This window comes from Malurus melanocephalus, unplaced genomic scaffold, assembly GCF_030028575.1.
Source record: "Malurus melanocephalus ecotype Western Australia unplaced genomic scaffold, MMel_1.1 scaffold_44, whole genome shotgun sequence".
In the NCBI taxonomy this organism is placed as follows: domain Eukaryota; kingdom Metazoa; phylum Chordata; class Aves; order Passeriformes; family Maluridae; genus Malurus; species Malurus melanocephalus.
The window spans coordinates 2,155,616-2,178,942 of record NW_026623276.1 but is presented as its reverse complement, the minus strand read 5'-3'; the positions used below and the strand labels follow the sequence as shown (position 1 = coordinate 2,178,942).

General features: G+C 39.7%; 2 protein-coding genes across 2 annotated transcripts; one reads left to right on the top strand and one right to left on the bottom strand.

The window, feature by feature from the left end:
• Positions 1-491: 491 nt before the first annotated feature.
• Positions 492-9,087, top strand: TYMS (thymidylate synthetase). Its single transcript, XM_057364917.1, has 7 exons — positions 492-741; positions 1,024-1,097; positions 2,259-2,433; positions 4,567-4,668; positions 5,884-6,059; positions 7,440-7,511; positions 8,421-9,087. Exons 1-7 carry the CDS (start codon positions 570-572, stop codon positions 8,556-8,558), a joined length of 909 nt encoding a protein of 302 aa, XP_057220900.1. The 5' UTR covers positions 492-569; the 3' UTR covers positions 8,559-9,087.
• A 2,512-nt stretch (positions 9,088-11,599) lies between these two features.
• On the bottom strand, positions 11,600-19,628 carry ENOSF1 (enolase superfamily member 1). The gene is given in 6 exon segments (XM_057364888.1): positions 11,600-12,137; positions 12,140-12,176; positions 15,991-16,032; positions 16,649-16,771; positions 17,829-17,933; positions 19,396-19,628. Coding segments are annotated over 6 exon segments (570 nt in total). The 5' UTR covers positions 19,471-19,628; the 3' UTR covers positions 11,600-11,949.
• Positions 19,629-23,327: the final 3,699 nt, after the last annotated feature.

Below are 23,327 nucleotides of genomic sequence, written 5' to 3'. Positions count from 1 at the left end.
ATCACACAAGCAATCAAATTGGAAAACACCTCTGAGCTCACCGAGCCCAACCTGTGACCAAACACTCCTAGATCAACTAGCCCAAGGGTAACACATGCCATCTTGTTTTTCCTTAAACAACTTTAGGGACTGTGGCTCTCCATTAGCTCTCTGGGCAGCCCATTCCAGATATGTGATCAACCCTTCTGTGAAGAAACTCWCCCCAACATCCAACCTTAACAAGTCGGTATGGTTTGGAGCACTGGCTCGGGCCAGGTGCTCGGGCCAGCGTTCCCTCAGGGGAAACAGCCCCATGCGAGGCCAGGGCGGGAGGCGGCAGAAGCAACAAGGCCACGGACCCCATGTCATCGGCAGGGGAGGGGGAAAGGGAGGGGGAAGGGGAACGGAAAGGGGCGGGCTCCGGAGGAGAGGCAGCGGTGCCGCTCCGCCCCGCCCGCCCCTCTCGCCGCTTGGCGCGAAATCCGTCCTTTGGCGCGAAATCCGTCCTTTGGCGGGCTCGGGGCAGCTGCGCCGAGCGGGAGAGCCGCACAGTCAGAGCCCAGCGGGGCCTGCAGGAACCTCTCGCCGCCATGCCCGCCGACGGGGAGATGCTGAGCGCCGCCGCCGCCCGCCCGGAGCCCGGCGAGCAGCAGTACCTGCAGCAGGTGCGGCACATCCTGCAGCACGGCCACCGGCGGGACGATCGCACCGGCACCGGCACCATCTCCGTGTTCGGCATGCAGGCGCGCTACAGCCTCCGAGGTGGGCACCGCCGGGACCCCGGCCTTCCCTTGCCCCCTGGCCCTGCTCCTGCCCTCTTCCCCCTGAGCCGCTCTGGATGTGGGAAGGTCACCCACCGGAGCTGTCCCGCTCCCGCCTGAGGGATCCGAACATGGAAATTRCTCATCCTCTCCCAGCTCCCTACATCATATCCCACCCTCACAATGTCAGATGATGGCATTGCCGTCTCTGTGGGGAAAAGCCCAAGTCTGTTCATCCTGGCAAATGGCTGGTCCCCTCTGACACTCCGACACTCTTTTCCAGATCAGTTTCCACTGCTCACAACGAAGAGAGTGTTCTGGAAGGGAGTGCTGGAGGAGCTGCTGTGGTTCATCAAGGTTCGTTTTTAAATATCTCTGGATGTTTATTCGTGGCATAAACAACGAATCGGTGGGGAGTGGATTAAGGCATTTGGGGTAACTGCATATGCTGCTGTTCCTATGACAGAAGTGCAGCCACCTAATAGTGTGACCAGACGTGGAAGGCCATTGTCTTCAAGACATTCTGCATTTTAGAGCAGACTGTTGCTACSACTGCAATCAGAACAGTTTATTTTCTTATTTTTAAGGGAGATGATAGTCTGAAATATTGAGGACTTCTGCTGATTTGAATATACTCCTCTGTTCTAAAGTCTACTACAGTCTCTTTTCTCAGTGTTTTAATCTGATAGAATAATATGAAATAGCAGACTATTGAGTGATCTACTTTTTAATATTGAGATAGCTTGATTTGAACAGAAACAAGCAGTGTGGAACCAGGAACCACAGGCAAAATAAGACTGATGTAAATACTAGGCTTTTTAGTAGCAAAAAATGAGATCTAATAGAGCTAATAGCTGTAGCTAGTGCAATAAAACTCAACTATAGATAATACCTTACAATGTAAGTGTTTCTCTGTGTGCTATGACATTGTACAGGTATAGGAAAATCTACATAACCATTTGCTTGAACGTAGGACTGAAATACACATCCATTTTTAAAAGCTTTTGTTTTTTGGGTTTTTTTTTGTTTTTTTCAAATGTAAAAGACTAGATACTTCCCAAAACAGCATTATTTCTGTGTTGGATTTTTGAGTGTGCTGATTTGGACATGCTASAGGATTCAGTGACATTTCTCTGGGTCATTTTCTCTTTCTTGTTATTTTAACAAAAGGATTTTTAAGACCTTAAGCACATTATAGGTGGCTTGGTSAAGATAGTGCCCGGGCCATGTATTTTTTATTAGTCTACTTTYATTAATCTCTAAAGTAACATCTTGTTCTCTGCAAATGTGCCTAGGAAATGRCATTCCACAGTTGACCTTGAGGCTGTACTGTTTGAGCATTCACAAAGTGTGAGAATCGGAGTTAAACAACAACAGCATGGCACTTCAAACTCCATCCTATGTTTTGTTCTGTCTGTGTCAAAAAGCTCATCCAGTACATTGATTACACTGTTCATCTTTTATAAGTGGATTCTCTGTGCTGGAATTTGGAGGCACACATCTCACTGTGTTTTGTAGGGTTCTACAAATGCCAAAGAGCTCTCTGCAAGAGGTGTGAAGATTTGGGATGCTAATGGGTCACGTGAGTTCCTGGATAAGCAGGGTTTCAGCACCAGAGAGGAAGGTGATTTAGGACCAGTGTATGGTTTCCAGTGGAGGCATTTTGGAGCAGAATACAAAGATATGCACACAGGTAATCGCTTACAAATCCAATCTTGATTGGTCAGTGACACATCACTTCCAGAAGTCTCTGTGGAATGGACTGTTCTTAACGAACCATTCACAGCAAACTGATAAACAGAATAAACAGTGTTTAAGAGCATTAATTAACTTTTTTTTTTGTCTTACTCAATCTTAATTATCCTGAAAGATATAACTTTGTATATTATAGTTTGGTATTTGTAGAACAGATGAGTYGTAAGGCACACACTGTTACTCTTTTACCTAGAGCATATGTGGTTGCTGATAGCAGGAAGGATGTGTGTTGCAGTCCAGAAACCTGAGCTAGCTCTATTTGATAACAGTGATTATTTGATAACACAGGCTGCCATCTCTGTGTACCAGTGCAGGGTCCATGAAATTGTTCTACTGGAAAGAACTGACATAAGTGCACTACATTCACTGGAGGCAGTGAAAAAAAAATTTTTCCATTCTGCATCTGAAACAAAGAAGGATGTTTCCATAGCTGATGTGCTGTGGACAAAACAGCTGTGACAAGTTGTGATGTGATGCAGTACCTGTTGGTATTTTCAGTGGAACTGGTYCAGTAAACTGACTGTCAAATGTGCTGATTGCTCTTTTCTAAGTCCCTTAAAGGAGAGGATGTAGAAAATKTGTAGAGGACTACCATTAAGAAAAAGGGGTCAAAACCCAGATTGTCACTATGTGGTGTCATTTTTTAACAACATGATTAGTTATGGTGGGGTTTCTTGTTTGGTTTTGGGGCGGGGGGAGGTTTTGTTAGTTTTCAATACAGTCTCAAATTGAAGTTTACATTAATTGCAGATATTAGACTTGGTATTGATATGTTGATTGCTAACAGAATACAGATTTATGGTAACACAAATGATGCAAATTGTGAGTTGACATACATGAAAACTTACCGACTTTCTCAACTTAAAAGGTCTGAGGCATAACATAGTATGGAAAAAAAGAACAAGGTAAATTCCCATAGGTTTCCTTGCAAATAGGTTTCCTTAGGTTGCATTACTAATAGATAGGTAATTAGCTTCAGGAAATAACATAACCATTTGACAAGGCTTCTGGCATAGTATTGCTGGCAGAAGAGTTCCCTGAGATGCTGATTGTGTATTACTACCTTGTTTGCCAGCTTGRGTCTACCTGTAATCAAAATTTGGTGTTGTTGCAATAAGAGTTATTAGAAAAAGTAGCAAACAGCCATGCTGATTCACTGGCATGAGTCAGGACAATGATTAACAACTAATGACTTTTTTATTCTGAAATCCATTCTAATGGTCAGTTAATTTCAGCAGATTTCTTATATACCTGGTATTGAGCCTAAAATTCAGCCTGTGAGTGTTGTTGGGTGAAATGTAATATCCCATGCTACACATGATTAAAGTTCCCTTCTGGAACTAAATGCTATGGAAATTTAGTTTTCATACATGATTTTGTGAGTGCTGGATGCATGCATTTATTCGTTTGTCAAAAACGTTCTCCTTTTGAGTGTGTAAAGAATACTGGCACCCTGTTCACTGGTCTGGGCATTTTATTTTATTTTTTAATAAGGAAGACCACTGTAGCATGCAATTTGAACATCTGGAAAGGCATTTTAATCCAAAATGCAATGAGCAAATCAGTTTAAATACCATGAATGACTAGGTAATATCTAGCCTATTCCAGTACAGCTCTTATTTATGTAAAAGTTATCATGAGTGATACAGCATCATGCTTTCTCCAGCTAGTTTTTTTGTATTGTAACTTTTGCTTCTTGGGATTTAGTGATTATGCAGACTTTTTCGCTSGTCTTTAAAAATGTCAGGTTGTTGAGAATGAAATAAGGTGTTCTAAACAGGAATGGCCCTATTTTGGTGGGTGCTAAAGGTACTCAAAGCACACAGAATTACTGAGGAGACAAATAAAAGTACCATCAGAGTAATTTCACAGGCTTTAGAGCATCCTAAGAAAGACGAAGAACAACCTATATTTAGAGGGTGCCAACTAATTCATCACTTTTAARGTTGCAGTATTACCTTCAGAGGTTGTCATTTGGGTATCACTTTTCAGTGGGACATGGGCTGGGAAGTAAAAAAGTACCATGACTTGAATCTATCTCATTTGGACCTTATTTGTTATATTTCTTCAGATTACTCCAACCAAGGAGTTGATCAGTTGCAAAAAGTGATTGAAACGATCAAAACCAATCCAGATGACAGAAGAATTATTATGTGTGCTTGGAATCCTAAAGGTATTGAACAGCTGATGTAAAATGAATGCAGTGGCACATTGTATTGCTGTATGCTAAGTTATGTTCTATTCCTGTGTCGACATTCAGATCCACTTGGTGTCCTTGTTTATTCTTTATAAAACTACAGGAGTGCAAGAAAAATGGCCAGTGTTTGTAATCTTGATTCTCTTTCTACTTAATTCTCATGTTCAGATCTCAAAAATAATGAATGGTTTCTTCAGATTTTTTTCTTTCCAGGTTAACATGAGGAATATGCCTGGCTATCAGTGTTCTTGACATGCAGTCTTTTCAGACAGTAACTCTTATTTTAAAAAGGTTAAACAAACAAACCAAAGAAGAGTATATTAAAGCGATGYGTGTGTCTTTTAGCCATGTAATCTGTTGTAAACTTAAAAGGCTTAAAACTAGAGAACAAAAGTATTATTTGCATCGTAATCTTCTCCTTGAACATAAGTTCATATGATGAACCTATACCATATGAATGATAGGGTCTGTTTATACACAGGTATCCATTCACTCTGTAGGGGAACTTCTAAACAAGAGCTACTGCAAGACAATGTTTAACTTCACCACTAATAGATGTGTGCTCCAAAAAATCACACAGCATTTTCCACTGGTGTCTGAAAGGGGATGGATGCCACATGCTATTGTTGTTATTTTCAAGGTTAAACATTCTCAGAAGATATCTGGTGAAAATTTTCCTTGCCAGGCTGTAATTTTACTGTCTGCACTTTTTAAGTGTAGAAAAACACTCAGAAGATCTTCTGATTTTGTGGGTTTTTTAAAATTGATTGTTACTTTTATATCTCAACAAGCACTTTGCAATGGAGAGAGAGTAAGATGAAGCAGTTGGAATTTGCTTTAGGGTATATGCTTAATTTTACTCTTAATGTCTTCCTTTAGGGAAATCAACTGTCTCACCAAGGTGAGTAGAAATAAACTGCTGTGCAGCATTATGGCACAAATCTGTTCTGTGGAATATCTGTTTATGACTTTCTGGTCATAYAACCCAGGAGACAGCTTGTCATGACCTGGACTTAATTGCTTTGGCAGCAGGTGCTTATAAACAAGAGAAAAAGCAACAAAATGACCGTGCATTTGGCTCTCTACTGTGTCTCGTTACATGCTTGTTTAGGTTTTGCATTTTCTACATTCATAACACACTAATGCTGTTACTGTTTTCTCCCTCCCCACCTTATGTGCTGCAATTCCTAGATATTTCCCTGATGGCTTTGCCTCCGTGCCATGCCCTTTGCCAGTTCTATGTTCTAAATGGTGAATTGTCTTGCCAACTCTATCAGAGGTCTGGAGACATGGGACTAGGAGTGCCTTTCAATATTGCCAGCTATTCTCTGCTCACGTACATGATTGCCCATGTCACAGGGCTGAAGGTAGGCTATTTAATAATTTTATTTATTTTTGTCTGAGAAGTAAGGGATAAAGATAAGACTCTTCATGTCATGTCCAAGGAAAACTGGAATGAACACAATGTTAGAAATCTTGCTGAAATATGTGTAAAAAAAGGACCCTGTGAATTGCCCTCATTTCATGTGAATTGCCCTCATTTCATGTGAATTGCCTCTGGTTCAAATAGGCAGTTAGAATCTGTCATGTAAGAATTTTTAAATTCATGTGAAACAGAGGATCCTCCAGGTTCTGACTGTATCAAAACTGACCTGTTTACTGTCTTCTTAGAAATCTGAGCTGAGTGCTTGTCTTTATGGGATAGTGACATACAACTGATTAGATTTCATAGCATGTGTTTATTGGAAGTGAACAGTAGCTCAGCAGTTGCTGCCAAGGTTCTAATTTGGATGATCTGTCCACCTAACTTCCAGCTATAATTTCAGATGAGTATTTCTTTGATTTCCTACTGTAGATGATGATGTAGAGTGGTCATATGTGCTCAAATAGCTCTTGCCCTGACTTCAGAGCTATATTTTGTAATTTAACAGAGAAATTTAAATGCATGACAATCTTGTACAAGGGAAAAGCCCTTTTCTTTAGGGCATGTAAAAAATCATACTAGAAAGGCCTTCTGTGCCTTAATCTTCCTGCTACCAGCAACATGAAGGGGAGCTGCTTAAAACAGGGAAATAGGGAAGAATCAGACTTCACAGCAAATGCAGGAATGAGTCCAAGGTACTGAAAAAGTGAAAACATCCAACTGTTGCTTCTGAGTCAAGCCCTCTCATGGCTTTGGTGGTTTTCAGTGTTTCATATCTGAGTGCTGATCTACATTGGTCAGAGGCTGGTAAAAGAGCCGATAAAACTTCCCCAAGTTAAATTAGATTGCTCAGAGCTGCTAAGTCACACAACTTGCAAGCTGGATGCTTGCCTGTGACTGACATCCCTACTGCTCTTTAGCAGTGACAGAGGCAACTGCTCTGAAGCCAACTTGGCCAGTTGTACTTAATAAAAGTAGAGTGGAAAAGCTGGATGTCACTGCTGCATCTGTTTCTGTCTTGGTGAGCAGCTCACTCTTGCTTCACTCTTTTACCAAAGCTACTGTCATAGCAGGATTTCAAAGATAATTTTTTTTCTAAGCTAGTGGAAATTTCATTATATTTTCCATTAATTATGCATTAGTCAGAGAAGCTTATGTCCTTCAAAGCTTTCAAGGATACTGAAAGGGTCAAGTCCAAGGATGCAATTCCACACTAGGCAGATGCTGAGAATCAATACTGCAAGCATTGTGGGACATGCTTTCAATGTTTTGCTTTATTGGAACTTGACTGTTTGAAAACCACCTGTATTCTGCATTCTTTCAGCCTGGAGAGTTCATACACACCTTAGGGGATGCTCACGTATATCTGAACCATGTGGAGCCTCTAAAAATTCAAGTAAGTACTTATTCTGTATTCTTCTATCTTCCAYAGTGCTTATTCAATGCAACATTATCTTGATATTGTAAATATCCTTTTGCAGATATTAATTTGTGTGGCTTTTTTCTCATTTCTATCCTGTATTTTCTTAACATCTGTTCAATCCAGGTTGCAAACAGAAATAAAGTACAAGCATGATTGAAATGTACATCTGTACTACTAGAACCAAGTTATAAGTCCAGAATCTGAAAATAAAATTGGCTTTGAAAATAATTTCACCCAATCCAGATAGAACAAAATAAAATGCGTTTGTACTATATAAAAAAAGGATAATTTAGCAATTCACAGAGTTAAACAGTGTCACTATTTGTCTGAGAAAGGCTAAATTTTCTTCAGGAAGTAATTTGTTGCAGTAGAATAAAATCAAAATTTGATTTGATTAGACTAAGCTCAGACTGAATGACTTCACTATTAATACGACTCAAAACCATCCAGAGAAAAAGTTATTGATTCAGACCTGAAGGGTCCTGTGAGAAACTGTAGCACATTTGATGCACTTTTGGGTCAGATTTTTCTAGTTTCCTCTGGAAGGACTATAATCTGTAACCGACAGGATTGCTTTGCCACCTGAAAGTGCTTGCAATTCATTTGGATGATCAGGGAATTCACTTGAAATTTATGCTACTGTTCTCTATGAAAATAATAAGGTAAGTTCTACCTAACTGTATTAGATTTTTTTTTTTTCTTAGTATATATCTTTTTGTAGGAAAGCCTACATAGTGTAATCTGATTTTTTCTTAGTATGTATCTTCTTGGTGGGAAGGGAAAGTCTACATAGGGTAATCTGATTTGAGACTGAGAATACAAAGTCTCTGCTTTCAAGTATTAGCTTTATATAGCTTTATAAAAAGCTTGCTTTTATTTCAGCTTCAGAGGGAGCCAAGACCTTTCCCTAGACTCAGAATTCTTCGTGACATTAAAGACATCAGTGACTTTAAGGCAGAAGATTTTCAGATTGAAGGTTATAATCCTCATCCACCTATTAAAATGGAGATGGCAGTCTAATGCTATAAACCAACGTTAAATATTAATGTGGAAAYGCACCTAAGCTACTTAGTTTCTCTAATGTGGTGAGGGTTTTACATATTTCAAAAGATATCTGCTTTATTCATATGACGAATAAAAGTTCAAAAGGAATAGGTACTTGCAGACCAGAACTGCCTTTAGTCGTACAGGAYAGCTGATTATTCCTGATGTCCTATGCAGATGTTAACACAGTTTTAAGTTGTTAGTGAGCTGCTTTTCTACTTGTTGTTTCAGTTACCAGTGGCCATTTCTAAAGAGTGTATGTTTAATAAAGCTTTTTTTAAAAAACCTTCTGGAGGGGATGATGCTTATTTAATTTTGGTGTGGTTTGTTACAGTTAGTATTAAAAAAGAGTTGGAAAGCAAAGTGTCWTGGAGGGTAAGATCTGGCAAGGAAAAACAAACTCAAACTTGCCATGATCTTCACAGATGAACAATCAGGAAGAAAAAAATATTTTATTGTAACATTGCTGCGTATTGTCTCTGTAGCAGCAATTTTTTTAATTCCCCAAYCCTACATGAATGACTATCTTTATATAAATAAAAGAGAGCTGTAAACAGAGGTTAYCAGGTACTATTAGTAATCAGCTGTCTGTCACCATTTAAAACCAGATCCCACAAACATATGGACTAATTTTGCAGCATGGAGCAGWAAAACCTAGAGAGCACAGTATTTTTAGGAATGGAATTCATAATTTGTAGCAGAATTCAGCTTTCAACTCCTTATCTTYGTAACTTCTGCAGTAATTTATAAAATTCCTCTTCAGGAATTCAGTTGTGAGAAGGTTAATATTCAGACATAGGATACTCAATACATATTTGAACATGAGAAAAATGCATAGTTTTTTTAAAATTAAATTTTAAAGTGAGGAAACTGGAAAATAATGGAAATTAGTACAATTTCAGATAAATCTAAGAATTTAATAATCAGTGTGCTTTTCATTGGGGKCCTGTGTAAGAGGACTATTGAATCTTTCTTAAACCAAACTGATCACCTCTTTCAAAAGCATACTTTGTATAAAAAATAATTTGTGAATATAATTATACTAATTTTTCTTATACTGATAACTGATGTTCAGACTAATTTTTTTTGTAGCACAAAAAGTTACTCTCTTTTCCTGACATTTAACCCAACACAACAAGATTGCACAAAAAAAAGTCTGCCTGTTTTGTAAGTACACCAAAAGTAAACATATCACTGTTCATTGGAAAGGTTCTTAATACACAGTGTAGTCCATCATCCTTGAAGAGAGATGACCAGTGTGCTGTTTCAGTTTAGATCCTGGTAGAAGCTTGGAATGGTCAAACTTCATCCTTTTCTGAGACTGCATTAAATGGACACTGAATAGCCAACACTGTGGGTCTTCTCTCAGCTTGGTGAGCTCAGAGGCAGTAGCAGCCTTCTTGTTACTAACACCTGAGAGCTGTGTCACATGCTCCTCTTAATAAATTCCATCTCAGTTCTACTTGGCTTTTATTCTAAAGTCTCCGAGTTCAGATAGTCCAAATGTTATCTTTTCATTAATGGTATGTCCCAGYTGCAGGTTGTCAGCCACTTTTTACCATGTGCATACTTTTGTAAGTTAAAGGTTCTTGAGTGTTCCTGCAGTCCTCTGAAGTACAAGGAAACAGATTAAGCTGCAAATTCACTTAACAGTTCTGCCTACACTTAGCAAGTTAAGTTCCTTTTGCTGGAAACCACTTTATGTAACACTGCAGATAAGGTGGATTCTGCAGGACATTTTAGCAAGTGTAGCTAGAGAGGATGTGAAATMAACCATTGGCCTCAGGGCTTGACTAGCAATATCAGTTTATATCCAGGACAGGAATACCTAGCCAGGRAAGGAATTCAGAATGGGAATCATTTACTTCTCTTCATAAATTACAGAGGAGGTTGGTGTATGGATAAACATAGCATGCATGAGCAGACCAGTCTCTAGCTTTGGAAGAGCTCCTAGTTTTTAGTTATAGGAATTAACTACAACCTCACTGTTTCCCTTTATCAGCACAATTAACTACCAGCACAATGAACTGCTATTCAAGTTGAACTTGAAGCTTGTATCTTAAAAACTAAGAAGGTTAATGGTGCTCAAAAGATCAGAAAGATGTAAAAAGCAGACTTTATACAGCACAATTCAGTGTGAGTAAAAGTAAAAATACATTTTAAAATTTGTAAGTGTGAGACTCCTAGGAGCTTTCATGCAAAAATACAAATATTTGAAGATTTTAATATATAGAGTTAAACAAGAGGTACTCAAGGAATTTTGCAGAATATTAACACTGTTCAAGCTGCTAAGATGACTAATATGACTGCAGGCCATATTCAGAGCATTATTTTAGACAAAACATGGGACATTGCTAGATAATTTTGAGAAGAAGTGAAAGGGACCCATAGGCCTACTGAGACACMGGGGTGTTCTTGGTCTTACTTCCTGATGACTAAGCTGTCCCAGGAGCTCTCAGTGCCTCACACTCCCCAGCTGATGACTTAGAGCTGTACAGGCAGCATTAGAAGTCAGTTCCTTACCAGCTGGGCATACCCGTAGCATTTCTCAGTCTGATATTTGCCCTGCTGACTGCTACACTCATTCTGCCTCACCGTTTGGACTTGAAGAGTTTTCTTCTGTCATTCCTCTTCCAGATGCATCCTTGTATCATTTCTCCACTTTCCAAGGGCCATTCAATAACTTTGAGATAGCAATGGAATTTCTTACCACTTTGGTCAAATATCAGCTTCAACATTCTACCTTCTTAGACAAGCTCTTGTAATCCGTACTATTTCTGATATGGTATGTTGCAAAATTTGCCTTACCTCAATATCGCAAAGAATATTAGTTATCTGATTATGGTAGATGAAGGGCCAGAAAAGAAAGAACTGCTGAATTTTTAAGACAAACATCTATCTGAATAGCCATCAAAATCATGTCTTCTAATGAGCCTGAGTTGGTGAGTTTGTCACCATAGTGACTGGCACCTGTGAAGTGCCTGAATATGGAACACAACCCAGGTTTCAAGTGCCTTTATTAAAACCACAAACGGTTCACATTCACCTGCTTGAAGTTTAAACCACCCTTCTAACTACTCTTTGTAGCCCACAAGAATATGGGCTTGTGGGGTAACAACACAAGTGTATGCTATGACAGCCTTTTAGCAGTCACCATAGTCAATTGCTACCGGAACTTTTTTATGTAACAAACCTGTTTTCAGACCTTTCAGGTCCTTGGATATGATCAAATATTATCAAGTGCAGGACTAACTGAAGAGGCCCCCAAATCCATACTAGACATGACTGTGCCACACCAAGACATTCAAAGTCTTTTGGTGCATGACATGAAACAAGGAAAATTATGACAGTGCATGCAAGCTTATGCTCAGAAATCAGAAGCATGACAGCTGAAGAAACTAATCAGACTGCCTTGAAGGATGGGGAAAGATTTTCTCATTGCTGCTGCATTTTGCAGAGCCTTTCTCCGGAACTTTTTGGCCATCCGCAGCACAGACAAGCTTTCATTCACACTTCCCAGTCTGCAGCTGTCAACTTGGAGATRACTCAAGGCTTGGCTTGTAGAAGATGTTTAAATATCACTCTGTTGTGGCACTGTAAGGGAAAAAACGGAAAGTTAAGACCCGGAGACTCCCAAATTAACATAGGAGCTGCTGGCAACTCATACTAAAAGCATTTGTACATGCCTCTCCTKTATGTCTCTCCATAAATCCAAATGATTTAAGTTTAAATGAGAGGTCACATGAGAATTTGGAGGAACTTCAAGGATGTTGTTGGTATTAAAAATCAACTTATAATGTCAAKAACACTACACCTTACACAATGAACTGAGGTACACTGAATAAAAATCAATGTGTGCCAAAGGGCATAGTTATATTGGATTGAGTTTGGAAATTACTGCCACTTAACCAGATGTTGAATCTCATAAGCGAAAGTGAAGCGAAAATGCCAAGTGAAAATGGCTGCTCCATTCCAGGCCAAGGACATGGGCTTAATGTGCATGAAAGCAGGCTGAGTTTGTAGTGAGACTGTTATGCAATGCTTGCACAAACTGATTGCGCAGCTCTGCCAGATAATTGCCTCATAGACTGCCTCAAAATCTTTTCAGCATTTGGGCTCCTTTAGGCACCTACTCACACCCTTCTGGTCACCTGTGTCCACAGGCTTGGGCTACTCTGGGGACAGGATTCAGCATGCTTGGGATGCACAGCTTTGGTATGTGCGTGCCTGTGTTATTCCCATTTTGAGATAGCTAAARTGAAAATAGCAGTGATCATGCTGTAGGAAATCATTCTTCCTCCTGGAGACCAGTCCAGCCAGATGAGAGATGGTCTTGTAGCTGAGATACACTTGGATAAGAGTCAGGATTCAATTTCTAGCTACAGATTTCCTGTCTGGAGCTTGACTGAGTTGTTCAGTCAGTTCAGGCCTCATATTAATTTCTCATGTTTCTAGTACAGATAATTGTATTCCCCTTATTCAGATGGGAATTCTGTGGATAAATACATTAAATGTTTATGTGATTCTCAAATGTTATGGTTAAAAGAAGAGAAAGGTYATATAAAACATCAAGTAAAGCCAGAATTCAGGACTGAGCTTTAATTTTTAAAGCAAGGCTATAATGGGTAATTCAAACCCATCATAAAACATCCTGTTCTGCAAATAAAATGTCCTATTTACTGGTAGACAACAGCTGAGAGTGAGAAGTACAATTAAATATGTTTATAGCAGGGCTTGGTATGGGAAACTTGCAGCAAAGAAATTATACTAATGTTATCACTGTTGTTTACAGTTGCTGCAGAGAACCGAGAATTTGTTAATTCACATTGTTTGGCTCTGCAGCTTTGGTGTCAATACTTGGCAAAAAGGTGGGTTCAGTAAAAATCAATTTACTTTAATCTGGCAAAGTAAGGCTGGTATTCTAAAAAGTACTAGCCTGTCTGCTGACACCTTGCTATTTATGATCTATCTGGGAGTTTTTTCTGGTCTTCAGGCTCATTAAAATATTTCATGCAAAAAGTGTTTAAATATAGCTGATGGCAATAACTTACTAGTAATGCTAGCAATGAGGGAAAGGACAGGTTTCAACCTTTTAAAATAGCTGCAAATATACCAGACAAATTCCTTCTAAGGTCAGACAGAACACTGAGTGCAGACAGACCTCCCTATGACCAGTCTCATCTGGAGCTCACACCCTCTGCCCACSGGCCTTAGTTTCTGCCTGGATTGCATGGCAGCTATACCTGCCTCCAGCTGTTCTACAGCTGTGGACGTGTCCAGCCATGGACCAACACCCCATCCTGGCTGGGCCATGTCTGACCATGGTTTCTCCTCACTGCCTGGCCTCTGCTCATCCCTGTCCCCAGGGAGSTGCCCAGTGCTTCAGGCTGGGGCCACCACATTGACCCCCAGCTCCTGAAGACAAGCCTGGCTGGGAGGATGGAATTGGAAGGGAAAAAGCTGGAAAWYTCATGGTTTGAGATAAAGAGAGTTTAATAGGGAAAGCAAAAACCACRWACACAAACAAAGTAAAACAAGGAAATGAATTCACTGCTTCCTGTGKRTAGGGAGCCATCTCCATGAGAGCRGSGTCCTGTCACACATMATRRTTACTTGGGAAGACAAATGCCATCACTCCAAAACTTCCCTTTTCTCCTTCTTTCCTCCAYTTCATATGCTGAGCATGACACCATATGATCTGGAATATCCCTTTGGTCAGTTTGGTCACCTGTCCYGGCTGTGTCTCCTCCSARCTTCCCRGGCACCCCCAACRTCCCTGCCAGGCTGGCAGTACAAAAAGCAGAAAAGGCCTTGGCTTTGTATAGGCCCTGCTTAGCAATAACAATAACATTTCTATATTATCAGCCCTGTGTTCAGCACAAATCCAAAACACAGCCCTTTAATCACCACTGTGAAAAAATCAACTCTACCCCAGCCAAAACCAGCACCGGTCCTGCCCAAACCCTGAGCTGAGTGAAGCCCTCACRAGGGGAACTTTGATGCTCTTCAGGCACCACTTGAGAATCTCTGCTTTGGCCCCCACCCTACTCAGGGTGTGCCTGAGTCTCCTACCCGGCTCCAGCAATCCCTGTCCCTTTCTCATTTCCATGGCCCTGCTCTGTGTCCCCTGAAATGCTCCCTACACCCCACAGCAACTAAATCCTTCTTCAGGAAATCCCATCAGAGCCCACTTCTCTTTTGGGTGAGAGGACATATCAGTCTTGGAGGGAGCTCCAGGCAGGGCACTGAGGGCAGGAGCAGCCCCGCTGGSTCTGCCCAGCCTCACTGGCCGCCCTTCCCCATCAATCCTGCCCTCAGACCCATCTCAGCTCAGGACACAGCTCCAGTCACACCCCAGGAGGGATTGTCCCTGTGCAGGGCCATGGACCTGTGATCCRGACCCTGAACCACAGGCTGAGCCCAGCTGGAGCTGGGCCCGACTTCACCACCATGGGCAGCCTGGCAGTCCCTGGGCTCTGTCTGACCCTGGTCCCTGTCACTGGSACAGAGTTTGCCCTCAGAGCTGTCTCGGCACCCTAAGCTCCTCTGATAGCCTCAGTTCTGGCTGTTCCCTCAGTCCCGGCTGTTCCCTCAGTCCCGCCCTGCCAGCCCCTCTCCTGGCTCCCCAGCCCTCCTGCACCCCTGGCAGTGCCACTGGTGACACTGAGAGGATGACTTACAGCTTGCTAATAGCATGCTTTCATGGAATTTTGATATTTAGAGCCGAGTTAGAGCAGCACAAATAGAATTGATACAATTAGAGGAGCCTGGAACCTCTCCACTCTAAACCCTGCTCCTTCATACAGGCATTAGCAAAGTCGTGCCTACACATGCACTGCTGTGCTGAGCAAAACACTGGCTGAAGCACCAAACCCACGGAGCAAAATGAAAATGGGAGCTGGATAATTACCCTCGGGCTACAGCAGATAGCAGCTTCATCAGCCCTTTGGTGCTCCACAGATCCCATTTTCCAGCCTACGCTGCTCCCTTCAGATGTTACCCAAGCTGTCTCATGGACCTGCAGTACGCTTCAAAGAGCAGCAGGGACTTGTACCTTGCMTCTCTACCCTTCATGTGGCAATCACAATCACAGGATGCACTCTTTCTTATTTCTTGCTGATGTAAGTATATGAATTTTGAGCAATTACTTTCAGAGGAATAATTTTTAAAAAAAGTTGGTATTTCCAGGTTGTTGACAGAAATTATGTGTGGGAAGAATGAACCAGGGAGAAAAGGTCAAGAGAAGCAGCCTTGGTGGGGAATAGCTGAAACAGAGACCAAGTAATTTTCAGCTTTAGTATTTAACTTCATTCAAAGGAGACTTGGCACTGCTCCAAAGGTTATGCAGTAGATTCATTAAACAAACAGTAATTAGGAATAAGCCCAAAGCACTTATACATATACTCACATGTTCTCTGGTTGCTGCACCAATTCCTAGCACTGTTAAGGCCTGTAAAGAAATAACAAACATTCAAGACTTGCTTCTGGTTTTTGAATTCCCAGTGGAGTTACTCAGTAGCACAAAGGATAGAAAAATAGTAGTTTCAGCACACTGTTTTCTACTTATTTTATAGAAAATGTAACACATGTTATAAAACTTCTTTTTTTCTATGTAAAGAAAAAAATAACAGGGTGAGTGGAGCAGTAAAGAAATGCACATACTGTACATCTGGGGTTTTAACAGTGCTGCTAAATGTAGCATGTTGGGAGCAAAATTCTGAACCAAACTTCTAATTTCACTGGAAACCACACATTTAAAAAAAAAAGTCCATTCCCACTTTATACTAAATGTTGGCTGCCTTCCTTATGCAAACATTACAGTCCTTTTACGTATTTTTTTAAGAAAGAAACTATTTATTTAAACTTAAGGGAATATACAAGTGCAGAATTTATATCAAGATCCTGTAGCAAATACATTTAATGGTATTCTGAATCACTAGCTCAAATTGAACTCTGAATATGTGAAGGAACAGTATCAGCAYTACATCAGTACTGACTGGAGTCACTGTAGTATTATTGAAATAAAATATGAAACCTCCAAGCTTTGAAACAATTGCATGTCCCACCTGGATATGCATATCCTCATCTGGAAAAGTTGAATCCTTAATCCATAAGGGTTTAAACTCAGCTGGTTTACTGACCCACTGTATTACTTCCTTTATTTCCCATTTTTGCTTTGCATTCAACATCTGGGATAAGAGAAATAAGAATCAAATACAGTGAAGGTTTTTAGTGAATTTTTTTTTCTGTCAAACTGCAAATTTTTTATGAAGTGGTAGAAATTCAGGAAATAGAAAGGAAATGAAAAGTTGGAATTGCTGTTCTGTCTGTATTGTACTTTTGGCTGCACTTATGCAGTTAGAATGACTGTCAATAACCAGACTAGGTTCAAACCAAGCAGATCAGGACCTGCAGGAAGTAGAGCAGAGTCTTTTGTGGGAATGAATATATCTTGGCAGCACATACTTGAGTAAAGCACCCTAAAACACGGATGTGGCTGCCTGAAATTTTCAGCAGAAAATCTTCTTGACAAAAAAAGAATTGCAGTAGTTTAAATGAGTTTTTGAAGCAGCATTTCACTCCCACACAAGGGAGAATTTTTCTTTCTATAAAAAATGAATCATCTGAAAATTACATCATAATTCCTCTGCAGGCTCTTCAAGTCCTTGCCATCCTGTATTCACAGAGTTTCTGGTTCRGCATTCCATGATATATGGCATCCCAGGAAAGCTTTGTGCTGCCCTGCAGCACCCAGAGTAGGTCAGCAGCTGTGATATGTCAGTGAACATATGGGGCAAAGACTCTGACCCATAGCAATAAAAAGAGCAACATTTCAAAATAAAAAGGAGTGACTTCCWTCCACTTATTCATTTTCATTCAAATATTTTCGTTTGAATAACTCCTTTTCCAGCTTATTTTTGGCCAAATATCCATTAAAAAACATTAACAGGCTTTTCTCCCTGGATATAAAAGGCACTTTAAATCTTCTAGAAGAAAATCCTAGTAGTGGGGTTCCCCTGCAGACTTGAATTTCTGGCACAGAAATACAGGATAAAATTCTTAGTAATACATCTGCTTTAGTCATATGCAATACTGCTCTTGGTTGAAATAGATCAACATTTGTTGCCTTCATTATCCAGGATTTAAAGAAGGAACAAACCAATATTTGTCAATAAATGCATATGAGAGATATTTAATCTAATGGTTTGAAATAGAAAGTAGAGTACTGCAGCAGAAAAAAAATACATTCACAGTTATTTTGTGCGGGCCAATAATTTCTTGTATAAACCTCAATCTGCAAATATCATCCTGTAAATAAGCACCYGTCTTTACCTTGAACCTGTATGCATACTTGAAACATGAAATAGATCACTTCTAAATTATTGATGGGGCCATAAACTCGAATCCATAAACTAGGATTTACAATTTTAGCATCACTGTCTTACAGAAGGAACTTTCTTGTTACTTCTCCTCCCTTGTGAGTAAGCTTCATCCTACTCTGAAAATAAAACAGCGATGGCGTTTCATAAATCAACGGAAACWCGTTTATCTTCACTGATCAGCCCTCAGCTTTCCCACACCATTCCTGTTTTCCTGCAATGCAGCACTATGCAGTAGTAGAAGGGGGAAACGTCTGGGAGAGATACAGAGGCAAAGTCATSACTGCCCATATCATAGACCTGCAAGAGTTGGACTGGGCCCAGATTGTCTGTTCAAGACATAAAATATAGAAGAGTAGCACTCAATACAAGTTTTTATTAGGCATTACCTGGCCTTCTCTTAAGGCCTTGGTATGCAATTGTAAGCAAAGTTACATCAATTAATTATACATCTCCAARTAACTTCACCACACAGCATCTAGAATAATATTAGTTTACACATAGTTAAAATAAGCTTTTTATTTTTTCCTTTCAAGTAGCTAGAAGAAACCATCAGAAAACATGATCAGATATATCAGTAACATGCAGCGAACCAAACTCCTCAGACCCAGCTAACTGTAACAAATAATAAATTTTTCTAATCCAGAAACTTCCGTACAACTTGGCAATATTTTTTCTAGGTAAACCAAGGTGTATAGTTTCCAAAAGRTAAATCCCAGCTTTATTAACTTTATTTGACACCAATAAACTGAGACAAAAAATGAAGCACATTCAGCTCTCTCTGGCAATAGGGATGCTGCTTTATGAAGGAAGCCAGCTGACAGTTTCAGAGATCCCTCAAAGTGATGGCAACAAGAAATTCTAGAATAAACAAGCATTTATCAAATTTTGAGGTTTGTGTTGACTCTCAAGAACACATCCCCATTTCTCATCCATGAAACTAACACGTGCTAAGGGTATCGTGTTTCACCAAAAGTTAAGGGTACTGTGCTTCTCAACATAGCTATCCAAGCACAGATTTTATGTATTTTCATYACCACTCTTAATGATCATGCTTTTGATTAATTCATATYAYTCYCTGAGAATCCCTATGTGCATAAGCYCCTTGCYTGAACCAACACTGCTGTGCCCAAGCAAACTCCCTGTTACCCACAATATGCCAACAAAGAGGCATCCATTTCTATCTTATTTTTGGGGTATATCCTTAATCACAAACTGAGTGTAACACTCTGCCTTAYTTTGAAAATCACTGAAATGGTATTAGGCCCACCTTTTTATCTCCCCAAATGGACCTGCAATGATACATTTTCAGTCAGTCCAACAAAACTTTTAAGTGTTTAGGAGCAAGAAGTGAGAATTKATCATCATCAGTTACCATTTCCCACTCCACATCCCATTTAAAATCTTACTGCTATAAAATCRATCATTCAAACGTGTTTTAACTGCTGCTCTGAGTAGCTCAGCCAGGAACAGGATCCTGTATAAGCCAGATATCCATACTTTAACATTTTCTGTTCTGAAGCAGATTAGAATGATTACAAGTCAGGCTGTATTTCAGTCAACAATGCATTATTTCATTAAATAGTGTAACAAAGAATGCTCTTTGGGAAAACTGAAGGATTGGAGTTGTTTTGACTTCTTTTATTCTTTTCCCCGAAAGCCATAATTTTAATTAAATRGACCAATTTTGCCAAACAAGCCCTTCCCTTTTCTCCCCAGCTATTTCATTGCAWGAGATCTGCAAAGCAGATAAATCCTTGGAAGAAGCAGAGAACACCATAATCTCCTTGCTAACCCAATGCAAAGAGCTACAGGGCAAAAAGTCACCAATGTGACACAAACCTAATGTTTGACACTGCACTTCGGGGACACACAAAAAGATGCCAGSAAACAATAGGCTTCATTTCACAGAGTCCCCTTCCTACTCTCTAAGAGATGCAAAGTAATGGTTTCCATCAGGTACAGATGTAAGCTCACATATTTCTTTTTTCCCAAGCAGATAATTTTGGAGTATTTCTGTAGGGGAACAAGAATAAATATCAAATTACACTGAACTGGATCAAATTCTCCTCACACTCCAGATTTCTTGTTACAGTTTCCTCCAGCTTGTCAGTCTCACAGGCTGATGGTGTGTTCCTGACAGAGTTACTCCCATCAAAACTGATGAGGCAACTTCAGGATTAGGAAAATGGAGGGTACAAAAATTCCAGCTTTGAAGGAAAGAGAATTTACCATAAGCTTCCTCTTCTGCTAGCACACCAATAAAATATCTGTATTTCATGAAGCAGCCTGCTTCAAGCATGACCTATAAAATAAAATAAAAAAAAACCAATATCATAACAAAACAATATGATGAAAAAAAGATTAAGTAACATTAGTCAGTTCAGGAATGGCTGTCAATCTTTCTGCACWTTTTTTGAAGCATGCAGGGAGTTGAAGCAGCAGATATTCTAAACCTTCACACCCCCCTTCCCATCATCTTGTGTTGCACTGCCAAATGTAAGTTTGCCTAATTTCATGGCTGTGAGGAGTTGACAATAAGCCCTTTTTACTTTCTTTTTAAACTCTATCCAAGCAGGAGTAAAAGATTAAACAGGAAAGCCAAATCACACAATTTTAGCTGTCAAATTAAAACAGAGAATCACCCCTGTTCTCATACCTCCTGTACTCAGAAAAGGGAAAATCAAGTTATTTTAGAACAGGATGTTTTAGGTCTTAATACTGAAGGGAATTCCTCCCAAAAATGACTGATCACTTCAGCAAGCAGATCAACACATGAAGCCMAGGCATTTACTAGCAAACAATGTTGACACTGGCAATTCAATTATCAAGTTTTTAGTTTTCAGYGAGGAGTTGTTTTTGTGAAAAAGCCCCCAACCATTAAAAAAACTAGAACAAATTCCCAATTATCCAGACTTAAAGAAGAACAACTCTTCTTGTCCAAATCCTAAACAAAGACCCACAGATTAAAGCACTGTCTTTAAGTGCACAGCTTCCTATAGCTGTAGACATCAGTCCCCACTGCCAGCTGTGAYGCTGGAGCTGGACAAAGACAAGCTGTGCAGCTTCCCCAGGAGAGGGGCTAGTTTGCATCTCTGCTTGAGAACAGACATGTGAAGAGGGTGTGATGGGAGAAAAGTAACACTCCCCACCAGGGACACAGCTTCTGTCTGAAATTAGTTGCAAGACTATTTTAATTTAGACACCAACCAAAACATGTGCTCTTCTAATAGGGCCCAGTTGCCTTTAGACTTTCTGACCATGTCAACTTGTAACTTTCACATAAACTAGAAAACAAAAAAAATTAAATAACACACCACAATGTCGCTGTAACACACAGATGTTTTTTTCTTTATGATGAAATCTCACAAAGTGCAAATAATATTTACCTTTGGCATGCAAAATTAATTACTGACACCAAAGCAAAGTTGTTCTCAACACCAAACAAGAACATTTGACACTTTCTCYTGAAAATCATTAAGGATTGAGAATCCTTTTTAACTTGGTTTCMTTATGGAAGCAGTATTGGTAGAGTGATTATTAAAAAAGGTGTGGAGAGATAAGACTGTGTGTTTGTGGAAATCTGTAATACACAAGGACATGAAAGCTTTSCCCTCTAAATTTCTTTCCTTTATTASAKATTACCAYAAATRCCACAAAAATTGCCACTAGAAAACATATCTATGGTAAATAAAATGAATATGAATGAATATATATCAAGTTATTACAAATTACTATCTGCAGTCAATTATATATATTATCAAACAACAGCGTGGTGTCAGTCAATAATAACATCAATCAATACTGTGGTACAACCAACGACAGCAGCAACCAAGCAGTCAACAATACTGTTTTAGATAACTACAGTTTATCATGAGTTAAGCAAACTGATCAGTGATATAACAGCAGATATTTTTATGATTATTTTTATTGATATTTATGCTATTGATAGGAAGTGAATTAGATAGATTTCAAAAGCAACYAAACCACCTCAAAAGGTGGGAACAACCTGGGGAAACAACCCTTCCTAAAAGAGAGGAGGACACACCCAGATGGTAAGACCCAGAGYCCCATTTCCAAAATGATCCACATAACAGAATTTTTTTAGCCAGGTGTTTCTGAGGAGAGCCCAAATGCTCATAGAAAGGTTGTGTGGGATTCAACCAAAAAGTTCTAAGGCTTATTTYTGGATAAACATTAAGTCATTTTTATATCACACAGTCATAAGAGGGAGTCGAGCATGAGCAGCTAATAGATGTGGTTTAATTTTTCTTTTTCACAGCCARTTGGGGATGCTGTTTTCTGTTCCATCAGAGTTATTTTATTTTTTCAGACTGTTTTCCAGCTTCACATGACAAATTGCTGTTATGGTCTCCTTGTTTTGTGCTTATCAGTGGTATCAGTGGATGTTTCTGGTTTCTAGGTACCTTGGGTACACTTCAAAGAGGCCAGCTGCACKTTTCAAGGATGTTTTTCAGTAGTTYAAAGGTCTGGTCCCCAGGCTCACAGTTTCTTTCTCTGTCAGTTTTATAGAGCAGACAATATCTTTTGTTCACTAATTTTCCTTTCCAACCAGGCCATCTTTATGTCTCCTCACATCACTGCCTAAAAAGGCTATTTTAATAGTAAAATGCCAAGCATGCAAGATTTGCTTCCCAGATCAACAGCATATTCAGTCGGGAAGCAGCTGAAAGGTCAAAATCTCAGATTAAAATATGTAGGAAAGATGAAATCAAGAAAAGGGTATACAAAGAAACAGGACTAGGAAAAAATATATTCTTTCAGAAATGCCAGAGTTCTGCAAAATTACTCTGTAATGCTCTCACCAATGCCAATACTAAGCACTGTGCAGTGGCTACAGTTTCTCATCCTGAAAAAATAAGGCATTGACAGTCTCAAGAACTCAGCGATGCTGGTACTTTAATTGATATTTTAAAGCTAAACATATRTATAAATTTCTTCAAAATAAAGACCACATGCAAATAAGGGCAAACAGGAGAAGGGAAGCTTTCTGAGTTAATGGACATTCTTATATTGAGGTCCTCTTTCCCTCTTGCTTAGCCCACAGAGCTTTCAGGACAGCAGCCATAGCCAAATGGACAACGCTCTTTTCTGCTAATCTGTTGRACAAAAAAATGTCGACCACTCAGTGTTTTTATGCTCACTGATGTCTCAGTTTCTGTTAAATGATATCTTGTTCGCCACAGTTCAAAAGRCAGGACTGTTGGTAACACAGCAAAGGGAAAAGTCACTGATACTGGGGGGGTGGGGGGGGGCAGTGGGAAAGGAATAATTCATATTGTAAAAATTACAGAAAAAAATAAAAAGAAAGCTGAAATGTGTGACTTGCATGAAATATCACCCC